Here is a 22,861-nt window from a genome sequence, read left to right as displayed (position 1 = left end):
ATACTAATTATTTTTTGTACATTCCAGAACCCCCTGAATGATGTAGGCTATGCGGCCACATAACGAACATTTGCTGCATCCAGGGTTACATAGCACGACAACTTTAAACTAAAACAAAGTAAGGAATTAATTCACATACATTAACTTTTTTACTCTTGATATAACTCAAAGTAAGGAATTATAAACTAAAAGTAAGGAATTAATTAACATACATTAACTCTTTTACTCTTGATATCTATAATTTACATATTGCATTCAGGACTTTGTGTAGTATTTTGTACTAATTGTGTTATACTTTTACCTTCCAGAGCTACCAGACTGGGATTTTAGTGTACTCCAGGATCTACCAAAGGATTAGTATACTACTATATACAGTGTAATAGTGTTTAGTGTATAATCTAACCTAAGGATTAAGTGTAGTACATTGTGCTTTATAGTGTCACAAGAGTTTAATAAAGAATTATACCTTCAAGAACCATCCTTTGGCATTGAAATAACCACACTACACATCATGCAATACTTGCATGTCACACAGGTAAGGTCTCTCTAACTTTTTCTTAGTTTAAGGCATATTTCCAAGTGTCGTTCCGGCTTATGACGATTTTCGGCTTACGACGCGCCTCAGGAACGGAACCCCCGTCGTAACCCGGGGACTGCCTGTACTCCTGGCGCCTGGCAGGAGTATCGCGTTCCGAACACTCCTGGCGCCTGGGAGGAGTATCGTGCTCGGAATACTCCTGGCGCCTGGCAGAAGTATCGCTTTCCTAGGAGGAGTATCGTGATCGGAATACTCCTGGCGCCTGGTAGGAGTATCACGTTCCGAATACTCCTGGCGCCTGGGAGGAGTATCGTGCTCGGAATACTCCTGGTGCCTGGCAGGAGTATCGCGTTCCGAACAAATACTCCTGGGCCGCCTGGGTAGGAGTATCGTTGATCGGAACCCATCCTGGCCCACCTGGCAGGAGTAGCGCAGTTCCTAATACTCCTTGGGGCGCCCTAGGGAGGAGTATCGTGATCAGAATACTCATGGATCCTAGCAGACATATTGCGCCTGGAAAGTTTTTCTTGTGCGGAAGGTTCCGCGCGCCTGGAAAGTTCCGCGTTCGGAATGTTCCGCTTATCCGGAAAAAGATTCCCGCTTGTAAAGTTCCAAACGTCTGAAAGGCGATCCTCGCCTGGAAAGTTCTTTATGTCTGGAAGCTTCCGCTTGTGCGGAAGGTTCCGAGTTATTGTGAAATATTCTGCACATTTGGAAAATATTCCTTCTTGGAAAATTCCAAGAGCCTGGAAGGCGATTCGAATCTGGAATCTTCCGCCTTCTGGAAGGTTCCGCTTGTGCGGAAGGTTCCGTGTGCGGAAGGTTCCGATCTCTTGTACACTTGTTCTTGCTTAGAATTCGACAATACTTCCATTTTCGTCCATAGCCCTCCCTTTCTTCTGAATGAGAAGGACTTCCATTTCCGATAAAGATCCTGGTTCATAGTGCTTTAGGCGCTTTGCGCCCCTATTCAGGCTCTTCAGGTGCTTTGCGCCTCGTTTCAGGCGCTTTGCGCCTTGTTTCAGATGCTTTAGGCACATTGAGCCTTGTTACCGGAGCTTCATGCCCGAGGAGCTAAAAGCTTAAAAGTTATATATATATATGTAATCACTAAACGAGATCCATATAATTCATTCGATCAACAAATATTCTTTAATATCTAATTCGTTATTCTCAGAATATGTATTTTCATATACACGTACCGATGAGGAATTTATTGAAATAACTATTTCAAACCCCCATGGAATAGAGCCCCCCCCCCCCCCCCCCCCCCCCCCACCCCCCCCCCCCCCCCCCCCCATCCAGCTGTACGGGGGACGAACCCGGATGGGGCAATGCCTCTACCGCAACTGTTATCGAATGATGTCTTCCTTTCTCCGTCTCTTCTGAGGTTCCGATAGCCAGACGAGATTATCTTGCATCTTCATTTAATCTACGCCGTTGAATGTTTCTTCTCCTTATTCGTCAAGACGATAATAATAAGGGGAACACATTGAATTAGGATGCCTTTCCAATGGCTATCCCTGGCAGTCTGGGACGTCCTACAGAACCTGCCGAGGGGACGCCTGATCGGTGGGGATTCTCCGTAACCTCCGTAAGGCTTTCGACATTCCTTCTCCTCTGGGCCTGTGAGCTTGGAAGAGGTCTAGACCTGGGAGCGAGACAAGAGCCGATCAGATGCACCCTCTATTGCAATGGGGAACACTATAATCACTTCTTACCTTATAATAGCTCGTATCTTGAGCTACATTCCTTTATCTTCAAATTGCAAATGAATTTGTAGTTTCTGTGAAGTAAGAAGGTGATGAGGAAACTACACTACTAGTACTGTTAATATTCTAACTGCTCGTCAGAACAAGAGCTATTAAAGCTTCTAAAGAAAGCATATCTAGTTCTATGTTTTTCTGACTTCCTCAAATAGGAAGTTACCTTATTTTCCTCAATCAAATTCTAACATTTATTACACTTTATCAAAGAATAAATATTTATATTTCCCTTTCTTGCAAACTATGTAATTGTCTACCGAAAACTTCGAAGTTAATTCATTAAAAGTTATTAAAAAGTTATTAAAAGCGTATGCCGAACCACCGATCCAGTACTTCCCTGTAAAAGTCGGCCCAGAAGATCGATGCCATGAAACACGAAAATCAAATCAGGAGGGAAAGTAAACATATGTTTACATTCCCAGCGACAGAGAGAATCTGATTAGAAAACGGGAATGGTTCCTAGTCCTGCCACCCAGCGGCAGGCCGGTAGATCACCTGACCTACCTGTAGCGTGTGCCGCGAAATTCGAATTTCTGTCGGGGACGACGGAGTCGATAGCTATGTATATATCTGACAGGTAAGTTGAATGTATGAAATTGTATTTTTCATAACTAACAAACCTGAGGTCTTAACATTAGGATAAATAACTTAGTGCCAGCTGGAAACCGGTAAACTTAAAAAATTGTGTATGCAAGGGACTACGTATAGGCATCTGTACTTGGTCACGAGTCATGTGGAGCCCCCCACATACCCCTCTAACTCGTGATCCTGTTAGTTATTCTTCCAACCAAGGTTAGTTGTTAAGAGGGGTGGTTAGAGGTGGGCCTTTGTATGTTAAGACCTCACGTTTGTTAGTTATGAAAAATGATGTTTTCATAAAACTAATATTGTAATACTTACCTGAACACCTGAATTAGCCCTGGTCACTGACCAGCCCGAACTATATCCCCACATATTTACCCACTAAGTGGGTAATTTTAACTGTAAGTGTTACCAACGATGCAAGAAAAATCTAGTCAAATAAGTTACCTGTGTTACCGTTGGCAACTCTGCTGCAAATACAGTAGTACCTCGAGATACGAAAGGCTCAACTTACGAAAAATCCAAGTTACGAAAGCAAAGACGAAAAATTTTAATGCTCTACATACGAAAAGTTTTCAAGTTACGAAAGGTTTCTGAAAGTCCGAGATTCGCCCCATAACAATTTTGAAACTCGCGCTGCACGCCGCCATCTTAGTTATAGTAGACTTGCCACCATCCTCCTGCTCTCCCATTGGTTCCTGATGCTAGCCAAGCCATGAATCCTTCTCTCTAATTGGACAGCATCCCTCCCATCATGCATCTTCTATACATACGTACTACGTGTTGGCGTGCTTTACCTCGGCCACTTCGCACCCGAAATTTTACCGTACGCAATCGGCATTCGTTCGCTCCAACGATTTCGTTTAGTAACGTAAATTCGTTAGTGATTTCGTTGCAGTACGTACATATTATTGTGTTGTGCTACTTTATCGTGTTGTGAGAACGTAACTTAATTACGTACAGTACATAGAGTCATGGGTCCCAAGAAAGTTGCTGAAGTTCACAGAAAGAAGAGAATGCTTTCTATGGAGACAAAAATGGAGATAATAAAAAAGTATGAAGCTGGCTTGCGGTTGAGTGTGATCGCTAAGGAATACGGCCGAAATCCGTCGACGATAGGCACCATCCTTAAGCAGAAGGAAGCCATCAAAGCAGCTACACCTTCCAAGGGCGTCACTATTTTGTCCAACAAGAGGATTGGTTGGTTTTATAAATTTTAGGTGTAACACCAAGCACTGGGGCAGCAAAGGCCATTCAGCGCTTCCATCGTCGTCCAACAAGAGGAGCCATGTGCATAATGAAATGGAAAGGCTGCTTTTTGTATGGATCGAGGACAAAGAAATCGATGGCGATACGATAACTGAGACGGCAATCTGCCAGAAGGCCAGCGCTATTTTCGGCGATTTGATTGCCCAAGCCAAAGACGACGGCGGAGAGGGGACATCAACGGCAACCCCAGAGTTCAAGGCTTCTCATGGGTGGTTCGAAAAATTCCGGTAAACGGACTGGCATCCATTCGGTGGGGTGAAGAAAATTGAAATGACAAACTATAAAAAAGTAAAACGAAATGTAAAAAATAAAAAAAAGACAAAATAAATTTTATTTAAGTTTTTTAAGTAGTAAAGTTAAGTGTTACAGTTTTGTTAATGTGTTTTGTAAAGTTTAGTTTGTTTTTTGACATTTTTTTATGTGTTTCGTAAAGTTAAGTGTACGTATCTGCCGTTTGTCCTCCTCCTCCTCCTCTGCCGCCACTTTAGGAGATAGCCTCACTCGAAAGGTAAGCTTCGACATTTTACGTTACAGTAATAATATTTCTTGTACACTAATATACACTTTATTTACAGGTTTGGATTTTTATTCTTAATTTAGGTATTGAATGGTCCAAATTGTTGTAGTATTTCATTGTTTATCGGTCAATTTAGCTTTATTATGAAATTTAATGGGGTGTTTTTGGAGGGCTTGGAATGGATTAGCCATTTTACATGTAAAATGTGTTCCAAGATACGAAAAACTCATTATACGAAGGCCGCCTCGGAACGGATTAATTTCGTATCTCGAGGTACTACTGTACCGGCCTCCAGAGGCCTGTTTCCTCAATTGAATCATTCACTATCAAATTGAAGTGGGGAGGAGGGTAGGAATCATTCAGGTGTTCAGTTAAGTACTACAATATTAGTTTTATTATGAAAGTTTCATATTGAAATACACTCCCTGAACACCTGAATTAGCCCGATTAACAACATTTACACAGAGGTGGGATCAATCTAATTCAGCCTGACCTGTCCACGGAACATACGCAAGTAACTCAAACAACCTACAATGTATAAATGCGTGTATCCTAGTTATCTAACTCGGAGGTGAGGATGTTTTCAAAGAAAGTACTTCAATATCAGTGTTGAGTCTAAGGTACCGTCTGAGTCAGAAGTACCTCCCATGTGGTAAGCTATACTTCTTATTCATGGAGGTAAAAACAAATCTCCTCACCTGGTCATCCAGTTCAGTAGTAGGTGAGGATGCTTGCAGAAGAAGTACCATACCGTCCAGTGTCAAGTTCAAGGTATCGCCTGAGTCTGAAGAACCTCTCATGTGGTATTCTATACCTCTCATGTATGGAGGGGAAAAGGTGAACCTCCCATGTGGCTACCTAGCCTCTCATGTATGGAAGAGAAGTTGACTGTGCAAGACCTTCTGTTTTCTACTGCTCACTGATGTAGATGACTTGTGCTGAAGAAGTTGTAGTTATTCCAACATGACCATTGGGATCTGCCTAACCTCTAGAGCCTAAAGGAACAATACACTCTGTCTAAGCTTGACCAACAGAAACACAAGAGTTCATTTCGACTATCACTGCCTCCCTAAACTTCTAACACCCTCGAGTTCATTTAGACTATCACTCCCTCCCTAAACTTCTAACACCTTAACTCTACCAAGCCAACTATAAAACTAAGTTACCACAACGACAGGAACCCGCGAGTAACCTCACTGAAGAAACTGAAATTCCTTAAGGTAAAGTGTTGTGAAAAACCACACCGACTCAAATAACCACCTACACAATCGCCAACATCAAAACATTCCTCTGGAAGCCGAAGGGTAGCCATCCGCAATACTTTACGCCCTTGGATTGACTAAGAACCCCTTGTTATGAATGTCCGGATAGCGCTGAGGCAGATGATTTAACAAGAAGTCCCTCCTTTCCTTGACAAGAACATAGTACAACATCCGAAATGTTAGTCTGGTGTGCAAACCCCCTTGAAACCAAAGTGAAGAGGTTGTCAAATAGTCCAGGATCTGAGAAACACCCATCAACTCTCACCACATCCACACACAGTGGGACAAGGTCTCCAACTGGTTGTGAAAGGAGTCTTCCAAATACAAGCCTCATGATCCGTAACCCCTACCACACGAATCAATGAAGGAACCCAATAGAGAAAAACCTCAACTGACTCGTAAACTGGAACTCTGACTCCAGCAGAAGAGTTACCCACTACCTGCCTGACTTGCCGAAACCAGATTAGCCTACTTGATGTTTGAAAGACTACAGTGGTCCCCCCGTATTTGTGGGGAATGTGTACCATAACCCCTTGAATAGTTAGAACCCGCAAATGTTTGGAAACCCTATAAAAACGCTAATAACAGCCTATTTTGTTAGTTAAAACTCAAGAAAAACCCACTAAAAATTTTCATACTTGGTTTTTTATAATAGTTTTATCACAAAAAGTGCATTTTACGATGAAATTGATAAAAAAACTCAGGAATTTGTGGATTTTTCTCATAGAGAAATACTGCGAATGTGTGAATTTTCCGCTAATAATGCGGGGGAAGCGTTCCTGAGAGAAATCCGCGAATGTGTGAGTCCACGAATCCAGAGAACGGGTCCACTGTACTGGTTTAGTTTAATAAAACGTATCAAACATTACTTGAATTAACTGTGATTCCCCCCCGGAGCCTGGAATGCAGAAAGAGAGAATGGACTAAGTCCACCAACTGTTTATACTCTCTTCCTTCGCCAGAGAAACAAAAACCCACAACTAGCAACCAATTCTCTCTTCAAAGGTATCTACCCTCTATCAGACCTGTCCAGCCAGACCGGAGCAGGAAAAGAAGAAAGGCCGAACCCCCACAAGAGCAGGACCCAAGAACCTGGAACTTACTACGCCTGGCTGCTCGATACCATATGACAAACAAGATCCCATCATATCTGAGCCAACCGATCCGATTGCACAACCATATACCAACAAGATGATAGATAAACTCCTGAGCAAGTTGTACTTGACTGCGCAATCGCGCACTCCCCCCAGACATGATGACATAACCCCTGTCCGACCACTGTCCACCCCCTCACATGAGCCAAACGTCACCAGTTCCGCAAAACCTGTAAGAGCTAGTCTCGCTCGACTGCACATACCCTCACTACCCAGTGACAATAACGTTACACCTGAGGCGAATATATTTTGGCGATGACCACCCACCTCTGCAAGTCAACCCCACACTGTTGCGCCAAACATGTACCAACCAAGACAATGACATAACCTTGAACCAGTCTCTCTCTCACTCAACTGCGAAACTCCGCACTCGCCAGTAACTATGACACGACACCTGGCTTACTACAATGGGCGAGCTACAACCCCTAACAGTGAAGAGGTCGCAAAACGCAATCCAACTAATGCCCATTACCAAAACTACACCTGGACTGGAGTTCGGAGCAAGTGAGGGAAGGAAGTACTCCCGGAAGCCCCGGAATCAAGGCCGAACACACATTGAAACCCCTTGTAGGTGGAACATAAAAAGCAGCGGGAAAAAGTTGAGAAATAAGCAGAAGGAGAGAGAGAGAGAGAGAGAGAGAGAGAGAGAGAGAGAGAGAGAGAGAGGTCACTACGAGTAACCACCGGAGCACCTAGCGCCGACATTGTGCAAGTGGAAAACCAACAGTGTGGAACATATAGTGCTTTAATGACAGGTTACAAACTGTGGAACCAATGGGAGCCGCAGAAGGAAATTACCAGCTACCCTATGAAGGGGGGCCGAGGGCACAAAAAGTTTAAACTATGGCGCAGACGAACTGCCAACGGCCGTAGCACCCCCAGCAATTACCGCGGTAAGCACGTTACATCTCACACACCTAAGGTATATAAATGGGAACCGAAGAAGGAAGATTACTAACTACCCTATGAAAGGAGTGGCTGATGACGCAACTGGTACCGATACAGTCAATGATGGCGCAGATGAATCTCCAACTGCCATAGCCCCCCGCAAGAACTACGGAGGACACATTACGTCCCAAAACAAACAAAGGATGAAAATGTGGTGTTGCGGATACCGCCTTTGAAGCATCAACACCGGCAGCCTGAGAACTACAGAACCCGCGGAAGGTGCTAAGAAGGAAGCCCCTCCAAAATTACTTCCTTTAACCCCAAAGAGAGAGAGAGAGAGAGAGAGAGAGAGAGAGAGAGAGAGAGAGAGAGAGAGAGAGAGAGAGAGAGAGAGAGAGAGAGAGGTTGAAATCCCCAAATTTCAGGATGAAACGATGAAAACTCTTGCTCTGCTGTGTTATTGGCAAAGAAAAAGGATGAGTGAGAGAAGACTCCAAAGCGACCTCCGAAGAATGACCAGATAAAGAAGATTGTGTAAAGACACTAAGTTTTAACAGAAAAAATGGGAGAGAGAAAAACTAGACTGACTCTGTTACCAACGATAATCTTGACAAACATTAGAAAATCAGGAAAATTATTGAAGACGTGATCCTCAATACAGTCCGTATTCAAGCTACGTTAATTCGATTTTATAATGGGGTTAGTAATTAAAATCGGCACTACATTTTTAAAATAAGTCTTTCTATATCTCTTGCGCAGCTGGCGAAGGCACCAGCGTGCAGTCAGACAGGGAGATAGTTGGGTTTAATATAGAATTTAGGCCAAAGGCCTAAATTCTATATTAATGACCTATGAGGTCATTCAACGCTGAAAAGGAAATTGACAGAAAAGGGTTTGAAAGGTAACATGAGGAAAAATGAAATTTTCATTATTAAAATGAAGTTTTATTGTATACTTACCGAACAATTATAGAGCCGTGATTTCCACGAGCGGCAGGATACTAAATTCAAAATTTAGCGCGTCGGCGTCGCCAACACTGGTGGTGATGACGTCATCTCCCTCCACTCGCGGAGAACCAGGTAACAACTGCCCAGGTGAATCCAATTCTTTCTGCCCGTCCGTCCACCTAAGGGGAGGATGGGTGGGTATAAATCATAATTGTTCGGTAAGTATACATAAAACTTCATTTTAATAATGAAAATTTCATTTTTATTGTAGTGTCCTTACCGAACAATTATAGAGCTGATTACACATTTATGGGAAGGTGGGATTCAGTGGACCACTAGTATTTTTAAATGTTACATTATTGCAATACCAGTAAAACCATCAAGGTGTCTGTTGTACCTTACCTTGTAAGAGAGCTACAGCAGACTGTTACTGCCTCTGGTCGGTTGCTCTTCTTACTATTGTAGAGGAATTGGAATTTGCCCAAAGTTAGCCTCTACAGGAGTGGAATCCTTCCGTAGTTCAAGCGCAGTCCAAGGCTGACTTGACGGAGGATAGTAACAACAAAGATTGCCCTTGCCCTGGGCTAAGACAGAAATTCAATCATCAAAACATTTGTCACCAACCACCAGATTTAAAACATTATATACCCAACCATTGTAAAATCTGACCTAACAGACTGGTGAGTATCCCAGGTACTTCAGTACCCCCAGCTTCCCTTGAACTCGACAACCTATTCAGGTGAAAAGTTATTGCATAGAGGTGACGACCCCTGTGCCGCTTTCTCCCAACACCATGCAGAAACCGCCACCGGACCTAACGTTTTACAATTCTCGAAAACCGTTTCTCTCTCTTTGGAGATGAATGTCGCAAAAACCGAATTCGATCTCCAGAACGTCCTCTGAAGAATCGAAGCTAAAGATAAATCTTTCTGAATGCTAAAGAAGTTGCCACTGCTCTAACCTCGTGAGCTTTAACTCTCAGAACGGAAAGATTGTCGTTCTCGGACTGCGAGTGAGCTTCCCTGATAAGCTCTCTAATAAAGAACGATATAGCATTCTTAGAAAGAGGACGAGAGGGTTATTTTGAACCGAGGTCCAGAGCTTAGAAGATTGTCCTCTGATACCCTTAGTGGTCAAACAGATACTGCTTAATAGCCCCTGACTGGACATAAGAGCCTTTCTTCCTCCTCATGTCCAACCAAATCAGATAAGTTTCCTTACCACAAAACTCCTCGGCCAGGATTAGAAGGATTCTCATTTTTGGCTAGAAAGGTCAAAGATACCGAAAATACAGCATTGCCTTGAGAGAAACCGACTCTTTTGTCTATAGCGTGCAGTTCGCTGACACGCTTAGCAGAAGCTAGTGCAATAAGAAAGAGTGCCTTCTTAGTCAAGTTCCTGAGTGAAGCCGACTTCCAAGGCTCAAACGGTGGCCCCATGAGGAACTTAAGCACCACATCTAAGTTCCAATCCACTGTATCTTGCGGAGCTTAGTGGTTTCGAAAGACCTAATGAGGTCCGACAGATCTGAATTGGAGGAAATATCCAAACCTCGATGTCGAAAAACCGAAGAGAGCATGGCTCTATATCCTCTGATCGTCGAAGGAGCCAGTTTCTTAGAGTTCCTAAGAAATAGAAGAAAATCTGCTATTTCTGTTAAAGAGGTCGCAGAAGTAGAGACTTTGCACTTCTACACCACTCTCTGAAGATTCTCCACTTCCCTTGATAGAGTTTGTTAGAAGACTCTCTCCTACAACGAGCGATAGCTTCTGCAGCTCTTCTTGAAAATCCTTTCGCTCTGACAAGATTCCGGACAGTCTGAAACCCTGTCAGAGCTAGAGCGGACAAGTTTTTGGTGGAACCTCTTGAAGTGAGGTTGTTTGAGAAGCCACTCTCTGGAGGAAGAAGTCTGGGAAGTCTACTAACAACTGGAGAAGGTCCGGGAACCACTCTTTCCTGGGCCAAAAGGGAGCGATTAACGTTAGCGTTACATTGCTGTGCACATGAACTTGTTCAGCACCTCTCTTATTAGACCGAACGGAGGGAATGCATAAGCTTCCAGACCCGCCAATCCACAGCATTGCGTCCACACGACCAAGCTAGAGGATCTGGGACTGGAGAACCAAAGAGAGGAAGAACGGTTGTTCCTCGATGTCGCGAACAGGTCTATTGACGGTCGTCCCCAAAGGCGCCAAAGTTTCTGACAAATCTTGTTGTCCAAAGTCCACTCCAGAGGTAACCCTTGCTGTTGACGACTTAACTCGTCCGCCAGGTACGTTCATCTTTCCCGTAACAAATCTCGGGACTAGCTGAACCTTCGCTTCGTTTGACCACAGGAGGAGATCCTTGGCTACTTCGTACAGAGAGAAAGACTGAGTCCCCCCCTGTTTCCGCACGTACGAGAGAGCCGTGGAGTTGTCGGAATGCCACTGCCACTACTCGGCCTTCTACTAAGCTCCGCAAACTGTCCTGAGCCCTAAGAAAATTGCTAACAGTTCCTTTACATTTATGTGGAACTTCTTCTCCTTCTCCGACCAAGCTCCTGAAGTCCGTTGATTTCCCAGTAGGGCTCCCCAACCTGTGTCCGATGCGTCGGAAAAGAACTGTAGGTTCGGGAGGATGGTCGTAGATCTAACCCTTCTTCCAACCTTGCTCGAGAGAGCCACCACCTTAGGTCCTCTTTTATTTTATTTGATCTGTGACAGGAAAGGTAATCGAGTCTGGTTGTGTCTTCCTGCACCAGAGGCTCTCAGGAAAAACTGCAGAGGTCTCATGTGCAGTCTTCCCAACGTCACAAATTTCTCCACTGACGTCAATTTGCCCAGGAGCCTCATCCACTGATTGGCAGAACTTACCTTTTTGTCCAAGAACTCCTGAACTGTCTTCCCAGACAGCCTTGAAACCCTCTTTCGGGACAGAAAAGCCCGAAAAACTTGAGCATTCAGAATCATCCCCAAATAAAGGATGCTCTGAGATGGAACCAACTGGGACTTCTGTTTGTTGACCAGAATTCTAACTTTCTGGCAAGATCCAGAGTTGTTCCAAGGTCCTTCATGCACCGACTCTCTGATTCCGACCGGAGAAGCCAATCGTCCAGATAGAGGGAGATCTACTCCCTAATATGTGATCCAGCTTCCTATCGGGATAGAACCCTGGTGAAAACTTGAGGAGCGGTCGCTAGTCCGAAGCAAGCGCCCGAAACTGAAACACCTTGCCTTCGAACATGAACCTCAGGTACTTCCGAGATTCGCGATGTATCGGAATGTGAAAATAAGCGTCTTGCATGTCCAGAGAGACCATCCAATCCCCCTGTCTGATGGACTCCAGAACCGACCGAGTGGTCTCCATATGAAATTTTGTTTTCTGGACATGCAAGTTCAAGGGCGCTCACATCCAAAACCGGCCTCCAGCCCCCTGATGACTTGGGAACTACAAAAAGGCAATTGTAAAGCCTGGAGGAAAATCCCCTTCTATCTGTTCTATCGCTTCTTTGAGAACAAGCGCTTCCACTTCTGCGGCTAGCGCAAGAAATTTGTCTGAGCCCGGAGAGTATGCCCTGAATGGGAATTGGCACAGGTGAGAGCGAGGAGGTGAAACGAGAGGAATACGATAGCCGAACTTGAGTACTTGCCATACCCAGGCTTCTGCTCCTCTGTTTTTCCCATTCCTCCCAAAACAGAGCCAGCCTGGCTCCCACTGGTGCATGAAGAACCGAGCTTTCATTTGGAAGGTTTGTTAACCTTGGCCGAGGCCTTAGACTGAGGTCGCAAATTAGATTTCGGCCGAAAGAAGCGCTTGGGTTTTCTCCCTCGAAAAGGCGCTTGGGCCAGAGGAGAAACCGAGGAACAGTCTCCACAGGAGCTTTAGGTCTCTTAGTAGACTGTGCCTGTAATCCGAAGTAGATTTCTTATCTAGCGCAGACGCAATTTGACAACACTACATCGTCTGGAAAGAGGTTATCTTTCACAAAAGGAGCAAAGAAGAGCAGACTTCTGTTGGGACGTAACCCTTTTAGAAGCAAAGGAGCACAAAGTGCCTTTTTCTTTAAGGGTACCAAAAGGCGATGAGCGAAGCTAACTCATCACATCCATCCCTAATGGATTTGTCCGCACAGGACAGAACACCAATCCAATCCTCCGCTAACTCCTGGGAAAGAGAAGGACAGTCTTCGATCTTGGCCGCTAAAGCGCCAATAGTCCAATCAAGGAGCTAAAGACTTCCAAAAGTTTAAATTGATTCTTTACAACGTGGTCCAACTCAGTCGTTGTCAAAGAAAAACTTTCGCTGCGGCGAAAGCAGATCTTCTAGAGGAGTCGATTAAACTGGAGAAGTCTCCCTGGGAGGAGGCAGAAACTCCCAGAGAAGGAGCTTCCCCAGTTACATAAAACCTATACCTCTACGAAGCAACTTAGAGGGAGGTAAGCAAAAAGAGCTTCCCTAAGTCTCTTTTCATAGACATCCATTTCTCCGTCTCTTTCAACGAATGGCTAACCGCTTTAGATAGACCAGTTTTGGGAGGAGAGGGTCTGAAGTTTTTCCTCCTCATCAAAAAAGTCGAAGTGGGGAGCGCGGAGCCGCTTTCTCAAAATAATCTGGATAGATACCAGAAGAAATCTAAGGAGACGTGAATAACACGAGAGGTGATGTGAATCCTCCTCCTCTACTTCTTCTTCATTCTCCGATACCGCCGAAGAAGTAGACGGAACTACAACCGATCTGAAGGTTTCGAACCACCCTTGGGACTCATTCATCCAGTTGGTTAACATCTCTAACTGCTTGCGCAAAGGCGCCAGAGACGAATCAAAAACAGTTAACGTAGGCTTGGAAGAGCCTAAATGTTCAGCAGGAGGCGGAAAAACTACTGCGCCTCGCTCGGAGCCGCCGAAATTCGAGGCGAAACAGGCGCATCAGGCGTAACAGACGAAAAAAGCGCCTAAAGAAACACCCTTAGAACTGCTAGCTACAGCGCTAAAACACAATCTCTACTAGTAGATGGAGCCGAAAAAGGCACAGATTGAGGCGCGAACGAGCCGCTAACGGCCGCGGCGCAACCCTACTCTCAGGCTCCTTATACCGCTTGACTGGAGGAGGCGAAGAATCGGCGCCTGAACGCCTCTTTAAGGGACGCGAAACGGGCGAATCTCGCCAAGAGCGCCGCGCGACCGGAGACGAATCGCTTGAATCATTCGAAAGGCGTCTGACCGCCAACACCTTTCCAACGCTTAACCGAGCCCTGTTGAGGCGCAACAGGCTCAACAAGAGAGGCGCCTGTCTGTGGGCAAATCCCGCTCGACTCCCTTGGACTTCCGGTATGTCTTCTCCCCGGTGCGGGGGAGCTGGACAGTGACCTTTGTCTAGGAGACGTGTCAGGACAGACAGACGCACTCACTACACTCTTACCTGAGGTCGCTTTCTCCAAAAACGTCTTAACTGAATTACCAAGTTGCAAAACCGTATTCGCTAGTACCGAAAATTTCTGATCTAACCTCGATTCCAGACTGGCAATGGTGTCGGAAGAAACTACACGGGAAGCCGGAGAAGTGGGATTAGTAGGAGGAATAGGAGGTGTAGTTAAAGGAGACATAACAATTTGAGGAGAAACAGAAGGAACAGATGCATCGCAAGACGAAGCAGAGCTAAGTCTACTTTCCCTAAGCGCTGCTTTTCTAATTCTGTCTTTAGCTAATTTCTCCGAGTATGAACTAAAAAACTTCCATTGAGAATCAGTCCAATCACTACACTCGTTACATGTTCGATCTGCTGAACAAACCTGTCCCCTACACTTAACACATTTAGTGTGAGAATCATATTCTAACTTGGATATCTAGTTTTACATCCTGAGATGCAAAACCTAACTCCGACGGACTAGAATCCGACATGGCAACGCCTAAATAAAAAGCAAAATAACAACAACGCCAAAAAAGAGTACTCACCAATTCCGAAGATCAATTCCACCAGAAAAAAAGCGAAGCAAAGTCATCCAACCGCACCGACCACCGATGTTCACCGGACGCCGGCAGGAAAAGAATTGGATTCACCTGGGCAGTTGTACCTGGTTCTCCCGCGAGTGGAGGGAGATGACGTCATCACCACCAGTGTTGGCGACGCCGACGCGCTAAATTTGAATTTAGTATCCTGCCGCTCGTGGAAATCACGGCTCTATAATTGTTCGGTAAGACACTACAATAAAAAGCCTCTCTGTTGCACAATGAATCAAGGAGAGGGTGGAAAGTAAGATGAATAGAGAGAATATGAAATCAGGAAAGTAAAAGACTGGAGACAGAGAGAGAGGCAGAATTACAATTGTCTAACATCTCCACCTCCATAACTTTGCACATTAAGTTAAAAAGTATTACATATCTTAATGATATATACTCGTATAACTGCGTACAGCTATGAACAACAGAAAGAGAACTACTTTGTTGCTAATACGATTGAATCCGATAGCAACATCCATTTATTGAATTCATCTGCGTGCGACAGTAATTACTGTATTCATGTTATAAATGTAGCTGAAGCTGATAATGCAATACTACGTGCATCAGCAACATGGATAACTCCCAAGCTTTTGTATGAATTCAAACGCAGCCGTGGTAAAAGAAAACTAATAGCATGAAAGAGCTTATTTACTGTTGTTTTCACACCGACAAAGGATTAATAACGTAAGGCTCGTAATACCTATGAAACGAGTGAAAACTAACGGAATCACTAAATTTTATGCAATCTAAATGGAGGGAAAAACTAGCTTCCAATGAGACTTATTAGTCAAATTTTGGAATTAAATTACGTTGGAAGACGAACAATATGACTGTTCCATATAAGTTAAGTATCCAGATATTCATTTATGCTAACTAGGAACAAAAACATTAGCCGAGACCAAGTGATATGGTTGAATCTGGAGCGAAGGAAATCGACTAATCAGCATCATTGTCTGTCTAAGCCTTACAACAGTGTTGTGTGTTGACGACAAGCTTGTGCAATTGTAATTTAATTGAAAAGTAATCAATTACATATTTAAAGGTAACTCTTTACACTAATATTAATTTCAGTTGTCACTGTAATTTGATAATATGACTCGTAATTATATTTGTAACTGTAATTGACAAGCATAATGTAATTACTGACGGCAATTTGTCTGTTAAACGGAAGAAGAAGTCATACAAACTAATTCCATCGCCGGAGGGAATTTCTTGGAAAGCAATGAAATGTACATATTCCTTATGATATCTGATTATATATATGGCACAAGATACCATTACTATTGGCTATGTTAAATGCCAACATGGTTCAAAACACGTCTTCCCTCAAGACGAAAAACATGGCATAAGTGAGGAAGAGTTGTTACGTTAGTCATGCTAGCCAATCAGGACAAGAATGAGTTAAATATGGCGACACAAACTCTTATTCGCCATCAGCTGATTCCAGAGCGAGAAACTGACTGCTGAGCTAGTATCTATACTATGCTAATATGATGATACATATAATACACTTATAATGCTGAAGTCAGACAGAATCCGATCTTCATTCCTGTCTGATTACATTTCATACCGAATTATCCTAAGATTGGATTCTCGTTTTGTGTTCAATTTACACCTGTACTGAATTATCCGAAGTCAGAATGCCTTGAACCTACAGCATTAGCCACTATAAAAAATTACTATACCGATATGTAGTACGGCGAATACTTTAGGCTAGGCTACTGTAAATGCATATATCGTGAACACTAGGCTAGCCGTAGTTAATAGTTATTCAATTTGTCTACATACTGAATTATCCTAAGTTAATAGGCAGTGAACCGAGAATTAGTTGATATTAACAATTACCATACCATATATATAGTCAAATTGAAAACCTGATCAAGTTTACCACCATCGCAAGATGAACGAAATTTATCCTCAGAAGGAAAAGAACCTGTAAGACATAGGAGCATTATTCAACACTTAAGAACCCGACAGACCCGAAACCAGACCTGAATGATCAACCATGGACCTAGAAAGCTCTGATGCAAGGAACTCGAAGCAGGAAAACCCAGAGGCTCTAAAGAAACTGTCCCTCTATAAACTACTATAATAGAAACCAACCCGAAGAAGCCTGCACTTCTCTTCCTGAACACTATGTAGTCTATTATCCCTACTCATCTGTATCTGACCTAAATTTTCATCATCCTCAGAACTTGCACATTGAGGGAAGGGGAAGTCTGCTGCCAACATCGCCTGCTCCGCTCCGGGGGGGCCGGCAGAACCTACCCACTTGGAGGCTTGTGGTTCTCCATGACCCCTGGCACCCATTAGGGCTGGTTCTGGAACAGGCCGGGGGCTGAAAAAGAACGATTAGAATACAGTACAGTGGAACCTCGACATACGAAAGTCCCAAATTATGAAAAATTCAAGTCACGAAAGCAAATACGAAGATTTTTTTGCCTCTGCATACAAAAATAATTCAGGTTACGAAAGGTTGTTGCTGTAAAGTCACCAGATTCGCCTGGACCACTGAGCACAATATTAAAACTCGCGTGCTGCCAACTGAGTAGACTCGCCACCATCCTCCCACTCTCCCATTGGTTCCTGATGCTAGTCACTGCCGTAAGATCCTGCTATCCTATTGGTCAGCATCTAGCCCATCATGCTCTACGTAAAGGCGTTCTTCGGCCACTCGGTAGCAGCATAGTTATCGTAAGCACACGGAATTAGTTCGTTCATATACAATTTAGTTTGTTAACGTAAATTCATGTTAGTGATTTCGCTTTGTACTTAATCGTGTTGTGTGAGAACTTTAGTAACTTAATTACGTACGTATAGTCATGGGCCCCAAGAAAGTTGCTGAAGTTCACGGAAAGAAGTGGATGCTTTCTACGGAGACAGAGATGGAGATTATCAAGAAGTATGAGGCTGGCATGCGGTTGAGTGTGATCACTATGGAATAAGGCCGAAATCCGTCGACGATAGGCACCATACTTAAGCAGAAGGAAGCCATCAAAGCAGCTACACCTTCCAAGAGCGTGACTATTTTGTCCAACAAGAGGAGCCACGTGCAGGATGAGATGGAGAGGCTGCTTCTTGTATGGATAAAAGAAAGAAATCGCTGGCAATACAATAACCGAAACGGCAATCTGTCACAAGGCCAGTGCTATTTTCGGCCATTTGATTGCCCAGGCCGAAGACGACGGAGGAGAAGGGACATCCACACCAACCCCAGACTTCAAGGCTTCTCGTGGGTGGTTTGAAAAATTCCGGAAACGGACTGGCATCCATTCGGTGGTGCGGCATGGGGAGGCTGCCAGCTCGGACACGAAAGCGGCCGAAGCCTTTATTAAGACGTTCGACGAGATGACTATCAACGAAGGCTACAGTTCTCAGCAAGTCTTCAACTATGATGAGACTGGCCTTTCTTGGAGAAAAATCCTCATTGGACGTACATCACAGAGGAAGAGAAGAAGCTACCCGGGCATATGCCTATGAAAGACAGGCTTACGCTCGACCTTTGTTCGAACGTCAGTGGAGATTGCAAGGTGAAGCCCCTACTTGTGTATCATTCCGAGACTCCTCGAGCCTTCAAGGTCCACAAAGTGCTAAAGGAGAAGCTTCCAGTGATGTGGAGGGCTAATGCGAAAGCCTGGGTAACGAGACTTTTGTTCACCGAGTGGGTAAATCTGTGTTTCGGCCCGACAGTGAAGAAATTCTTGGAAGAGAAGCGCCTCCCTCTGAAATGTCTGCTGCTGTTGGACAATGCCCCTGCTCACCCTCCTGGCCTCGAGGAAGATATCCTAGCTGAGTATTAGTTTATCAAGGTTCTTTATCTTCTGCCTAACACCACCCCTCTCCTCCAGCCCATGGACCAGCAAGTGATATTGAACTTCAAGAAGCTGTATGTTTTGACATCACCGATACCACAAACCAAACCTTGTGAGAGTCCAGGAAAGCGTCATCGTCCTCGCCAGCCCCCCCCAAGACCTCTTCTAATCACTTGAGCATACGACCTGTCCAGTCCTAAGACCGAACTGGGCACAAGGCTCTCGTGGCTGGACAGAGAGAAGCGCACTCCTCATGATACCCCCTGGTTGCCTTGCTCCTCCCAGTGAAGCAGATCCGACGCTTCCGCTTTTTCTACCAGCAGAACCGGTGGACGAAGAGGGCTGCAGGTAATCACCAACCCGCGGTGATGACTGGTCTGCAGGTCTGGACCAGCGATATCCCTGCAGAAAGCGCTGGACCGAGGATGGTAGCGTCTGTCTCGTCTCAGGGGAGCTGCTACCAGTGGCGCAGACCGTCTGATCATGCTGGTGTGATCAACGGATCGGGTGACTGGTAGCATCCACCAACGCGGTGAGACCGAGCACCGTCCTCACAACACGTCATGGCCCCAGAAGCAGCCAAAGCTGTTCCCGGGGACCTGTGGGACCTCCTCCCAGTCTCGCCTTGTGAACAGTCACATGGGACCGTCACTTCTACCCTGGGTACCGGGTGATCGATATGCTAGCGATCGCTGGTCTGGTGAGAGTCACCTGGGCGACTCTTACCATCCTTCTGCCCCGTGCCTGGGTCCTGGTGGTGAGAGTACTCAGCGGCCTGGACCCTGGCTGCATGGTCACCAGCAGGTGACCGTACACTCGGGCCCGTTCCCGGAGGAATGGGAGGACCAGTGGAAGGCCCACCTGTCTCACTAAGAAGTCTCTGCGAGACTTCTTAGTGGGGGCGAGACCACCTTCTTCCTCGGTTGGGGAGCCTTGGACGGAAAAGTGGAGAAGGCGGCAGAAGACGACGACGACACCTTCCTCTTTTTCTCTGCCAACTTCCTCAGGATGGCAGAAAGTTCTCCCATCCAGGACAGGGCTGCGGTTGCTGACGCAGCAGGCCCCAGTGCGACCTGGGAAGGAGGACCTGGCGGAACAGCAGTGGAGAGAACGCTTCCCCGAGGAGGGTTACGAAACTCTTGTATGGCAGGTGAAGCGTCTGTCGGTGGTGGGGCCGAGTGTGCACCTGATTGGAGAGAGCCGATACCGTCCTCCGACTCTTCCAAATCCTCGTCCAGGCCGAAACCAATCAAGGGCAGGTTGGGGAGCCTCCACCAATCTCTGCATGGACGGTCCCGTGGGACCGTCATGTCAACCCTGGGAACCGAGCAATCACCGCGAGAGCGATCACCGGCTAGGTGTGAATCACCAGAGCGACTCGCTCCTTTCTTCCACCACATGCCTGAGTCATGATGGTGAGCAGACTCAGCGTCACCGACTCTGGATGCACGCGAATCCGAAGATTTACGTGCACTCTGGGACTCGCGAACGAGCGCCCGACACGAAGTCTTAGGGGCAGAACCTCTACGACTAGTAGCAGAAGTGTGAACCGAAGTTTGTGCTTCCACGGCTCCCAACACGCTAGGCCTTGGGGACAGCGTGACTGTTCCCATTCCTGAAGGAACGGGAGAGCCAGCGGAAGACCCAACCACCTCCTCAGTTGTGGAGGCAGACCCTTAGAAGTCCCGTGATAAGACTTCTTAGGGGGGAGACTACCTTCTCCTTCTACAGCAAGGAGCCTAGGAGTCGAAGAGGTGGAGACATGAAAATATGTTGATCTTGAAGAGGAGGATGACGACACTTGACAAACTCTCTTGCTCTTCGATTCCTCCACATTCTGCGAGACTTCTACCATCCGGAATTAGTTAATTGTCACAGGGGCAGCAGCGAAGGCTTTGTCCAGTGACGCAACTCCAGGATAGTAGTGGTAAATTAATATGATTTCCAGCAGGGGATCAGTACATACACTCAAGGATCAGTATCACAGCATGTTTCCAAGGTTAGGATAACCAACACAAAGAGTTACTGCTGTAATCACAATCACCACTGTTAGTCTGTAAAATAAAGAAAATATTTAAAGTAATAAGGATAATCCTCTTGCATCCAAGGTCACCGCCCTCCGAAATGAGAGATCCCCCAAACACCAACACCACACGCTCCCTCCTCTACCTTTGTCCGATAACTAGTGAAAGGATGAAGGAGAAGAGGAATTATCAGAAAAACAAAACAAAGGACAAACCTCTGAAGTTCCCCTCAGTAATTCCCAAAGCTAAAGTGTAGATTTTGGATGAATACATGTCTTGTTCTCATCGAGTTAAATACATGTCTCGTCCTCCATTAAAGGACGAAAGTATGTAATAATAAAGATGTTGGCATACCTTTGCAACTGACCCTTAACACTAAGTAGAAAGGCAGCTATCAAGGCTATTACAAAAAGTGAGTTTGCATATTAATAATAAATTTACTCAATTATTAATATCAAACAGTATATACACATTAAAAAAAAAAAACTGAAAGATTCCACTTGGAAAATTATCAACGGCCAATCAGCAAGAGCTCACAACAACACGTCTTCATCGGATGACGGCCGAAAGAAAAGTGGAGTTTACAACAGGGCAGGCTGGCCTACCCGCCTGCCACACAGTAGTTACTGCCTACCCACCTTGTTTAAGAATTTAATGGCCGTAATTCCAGCTACGCCGAAAGTAATTCCTTATGTAAAGGACCGAGGGTTTGTATATCGTGTAGGAACAAACCTGAATATGAAACAAAACTTACCTTGACAAAACTTGAATACTGGCTTGATTTTGCATATGGTACCACTTTCTTACTGTCTTGCACTCCTTTTCTCTCAACTTTCACAGACCCATCCTGCAGAAATTTTTCAGTGATTAATACAGGTTGTATACCCAGACCTATAGAAAATAGTCATGTCCACAATTTAGTATAACACAAAAATAAAAATTCCCTATGACAAGCAGCTTCAATAAAAGAACTGTTTAATTCTATACATACTTCACAGTAAAAAAACACTAAATAAATAATTGTTAGCTATTTCATTAAATAAAACTATTACCTCAGATTTTGCAACCATCATGTTACTTGCAGTTTTGTTGTAAACATGATCCCACCATTGGTTTTTGAATTCTTTGCCAACATCATGACCTAGACCATAACCACTAAAATTCCCATTCACTTTAATGGGGTTGGCCACTCCATCCTCCTCTCGACCAAGCCCTTTTCCTGAAATGAAATAGTAAACATGGTTCAGGTTGTCAAGATATGCTGCTGCCATTTAATAAAACTGCACAAGCCTAACCATGGCAATACATAAAACCATTTTAAGACAAGGTGCATTTCTTTATACTACTACATAGTTTCCACAGGCCAATTTGTGTCACATGACCTCCTCAGCCACACCATGTTTGTTGTCAAGCTGTAATAGGGATCTGTTTTCAACTTTGTTGGCAAATTTAAAATTGTTCTGCTACTTTATTCAGTTTCACCAAAATCATGAAAAGGTAAAAGGACAAAGCCTATGTACATTCAAAAGTACAGTGGACAGAAAGAGATACAATGAAAAAATTGAGGTGATAGGCATGGATCCATACACTTTACCAAAGGACCAGCTCAAAATGAAGTGTCATCCTTGCCAGCAGTGCAGTATTATGATGTATACCACTACCTTGTGCCAGCTAGAAGCTTTTATACAAGTGAACAGTTCAAAGCCTGCAAGTCACTGGAATCGTATAATCAATTTGTGAATGGCTGTGTTGCCGATGTTTGCATCAGTCAACTGTGCCTGTGCCTATTAACCACTCAAGAGTTATTTGTTGGTGTTATTTTTGTTATTTTCATGATGAAGTTTGTACTGTTTATTTTACATATTTTACCTTTCTGTTGCTTTTAGGTCAAACACACTCAAGAGTCTCGGTGCTCTCCGAGCATGGGTCATCTGTGGGTCAACTCTGGTCACTGCTGGACATACATGGCAGGTCTTAACCCTCTTACGCCGACTGGACGTATTTTACGTCGACATTTTTTGTCTCCCGTGTGCCGACTGGACGTATTTTACGTCGACTTACAAAAGATTTTTTTAAAATTCGCGGAAAAATACTTATAGGCCTACCAGCCTAAAACTTTTGAAT

At 44.7% G+C, this 22,861-nt stretch overlaps 1 protein-coding gene across 1 annotated transcript in view; it reads right to left on the bottom strand.

Annotated features, from left to right (window-relative positions):
- LOC135214481 (G patch domain-containing protein 4-like) overlaps positions 1 to 22,023 on the bottom strand; it is an 82,044-nt gene extending 60,021 nt beyond the window's left edge. Inside the window, exons 1-2 of the mRNA XM_064248831.1 lie at positions 21,790 to 22,023; positions 21,492 to 21,584 (exon numbers count right to left, since the gene is read on the bottom strand). Coding sequence (XP_064104901.1) covers positions 21,492 to 21,584; positions 21,790 to 22,008 — 312 coding nt within the window. The 5' untranslated portion in view covers positions 22,009 to 22,023. The remainder of the gene's footprint in view (positions 1 to 21,491; positions 21,585 to 21,789) is intronic.
- Positions 22,024 to 22,861: the final 838 nt, after the last annotated feature.

This window comes from Macrobrachium nipponense, chromosome 45 (genome assembly GCF_015104395.2).
Source record: "Macrobrachium nipponense isolate FS-2020 chromosome 45, ASM1510439v2, whole genome shotgun sequence".
Lineage (NCBI taxonomy): Eukaryota > Metazoa > Arthropoda > Malacostraca > Decapoda > Palaemonidae > Macrobrachium > Macrobrachium nipponense.
The sequence above is the reverse complement of the archived record's forward strand: the minus strand, read 5'-3'. Positions and strand labels throughout refer to the sequence as shown.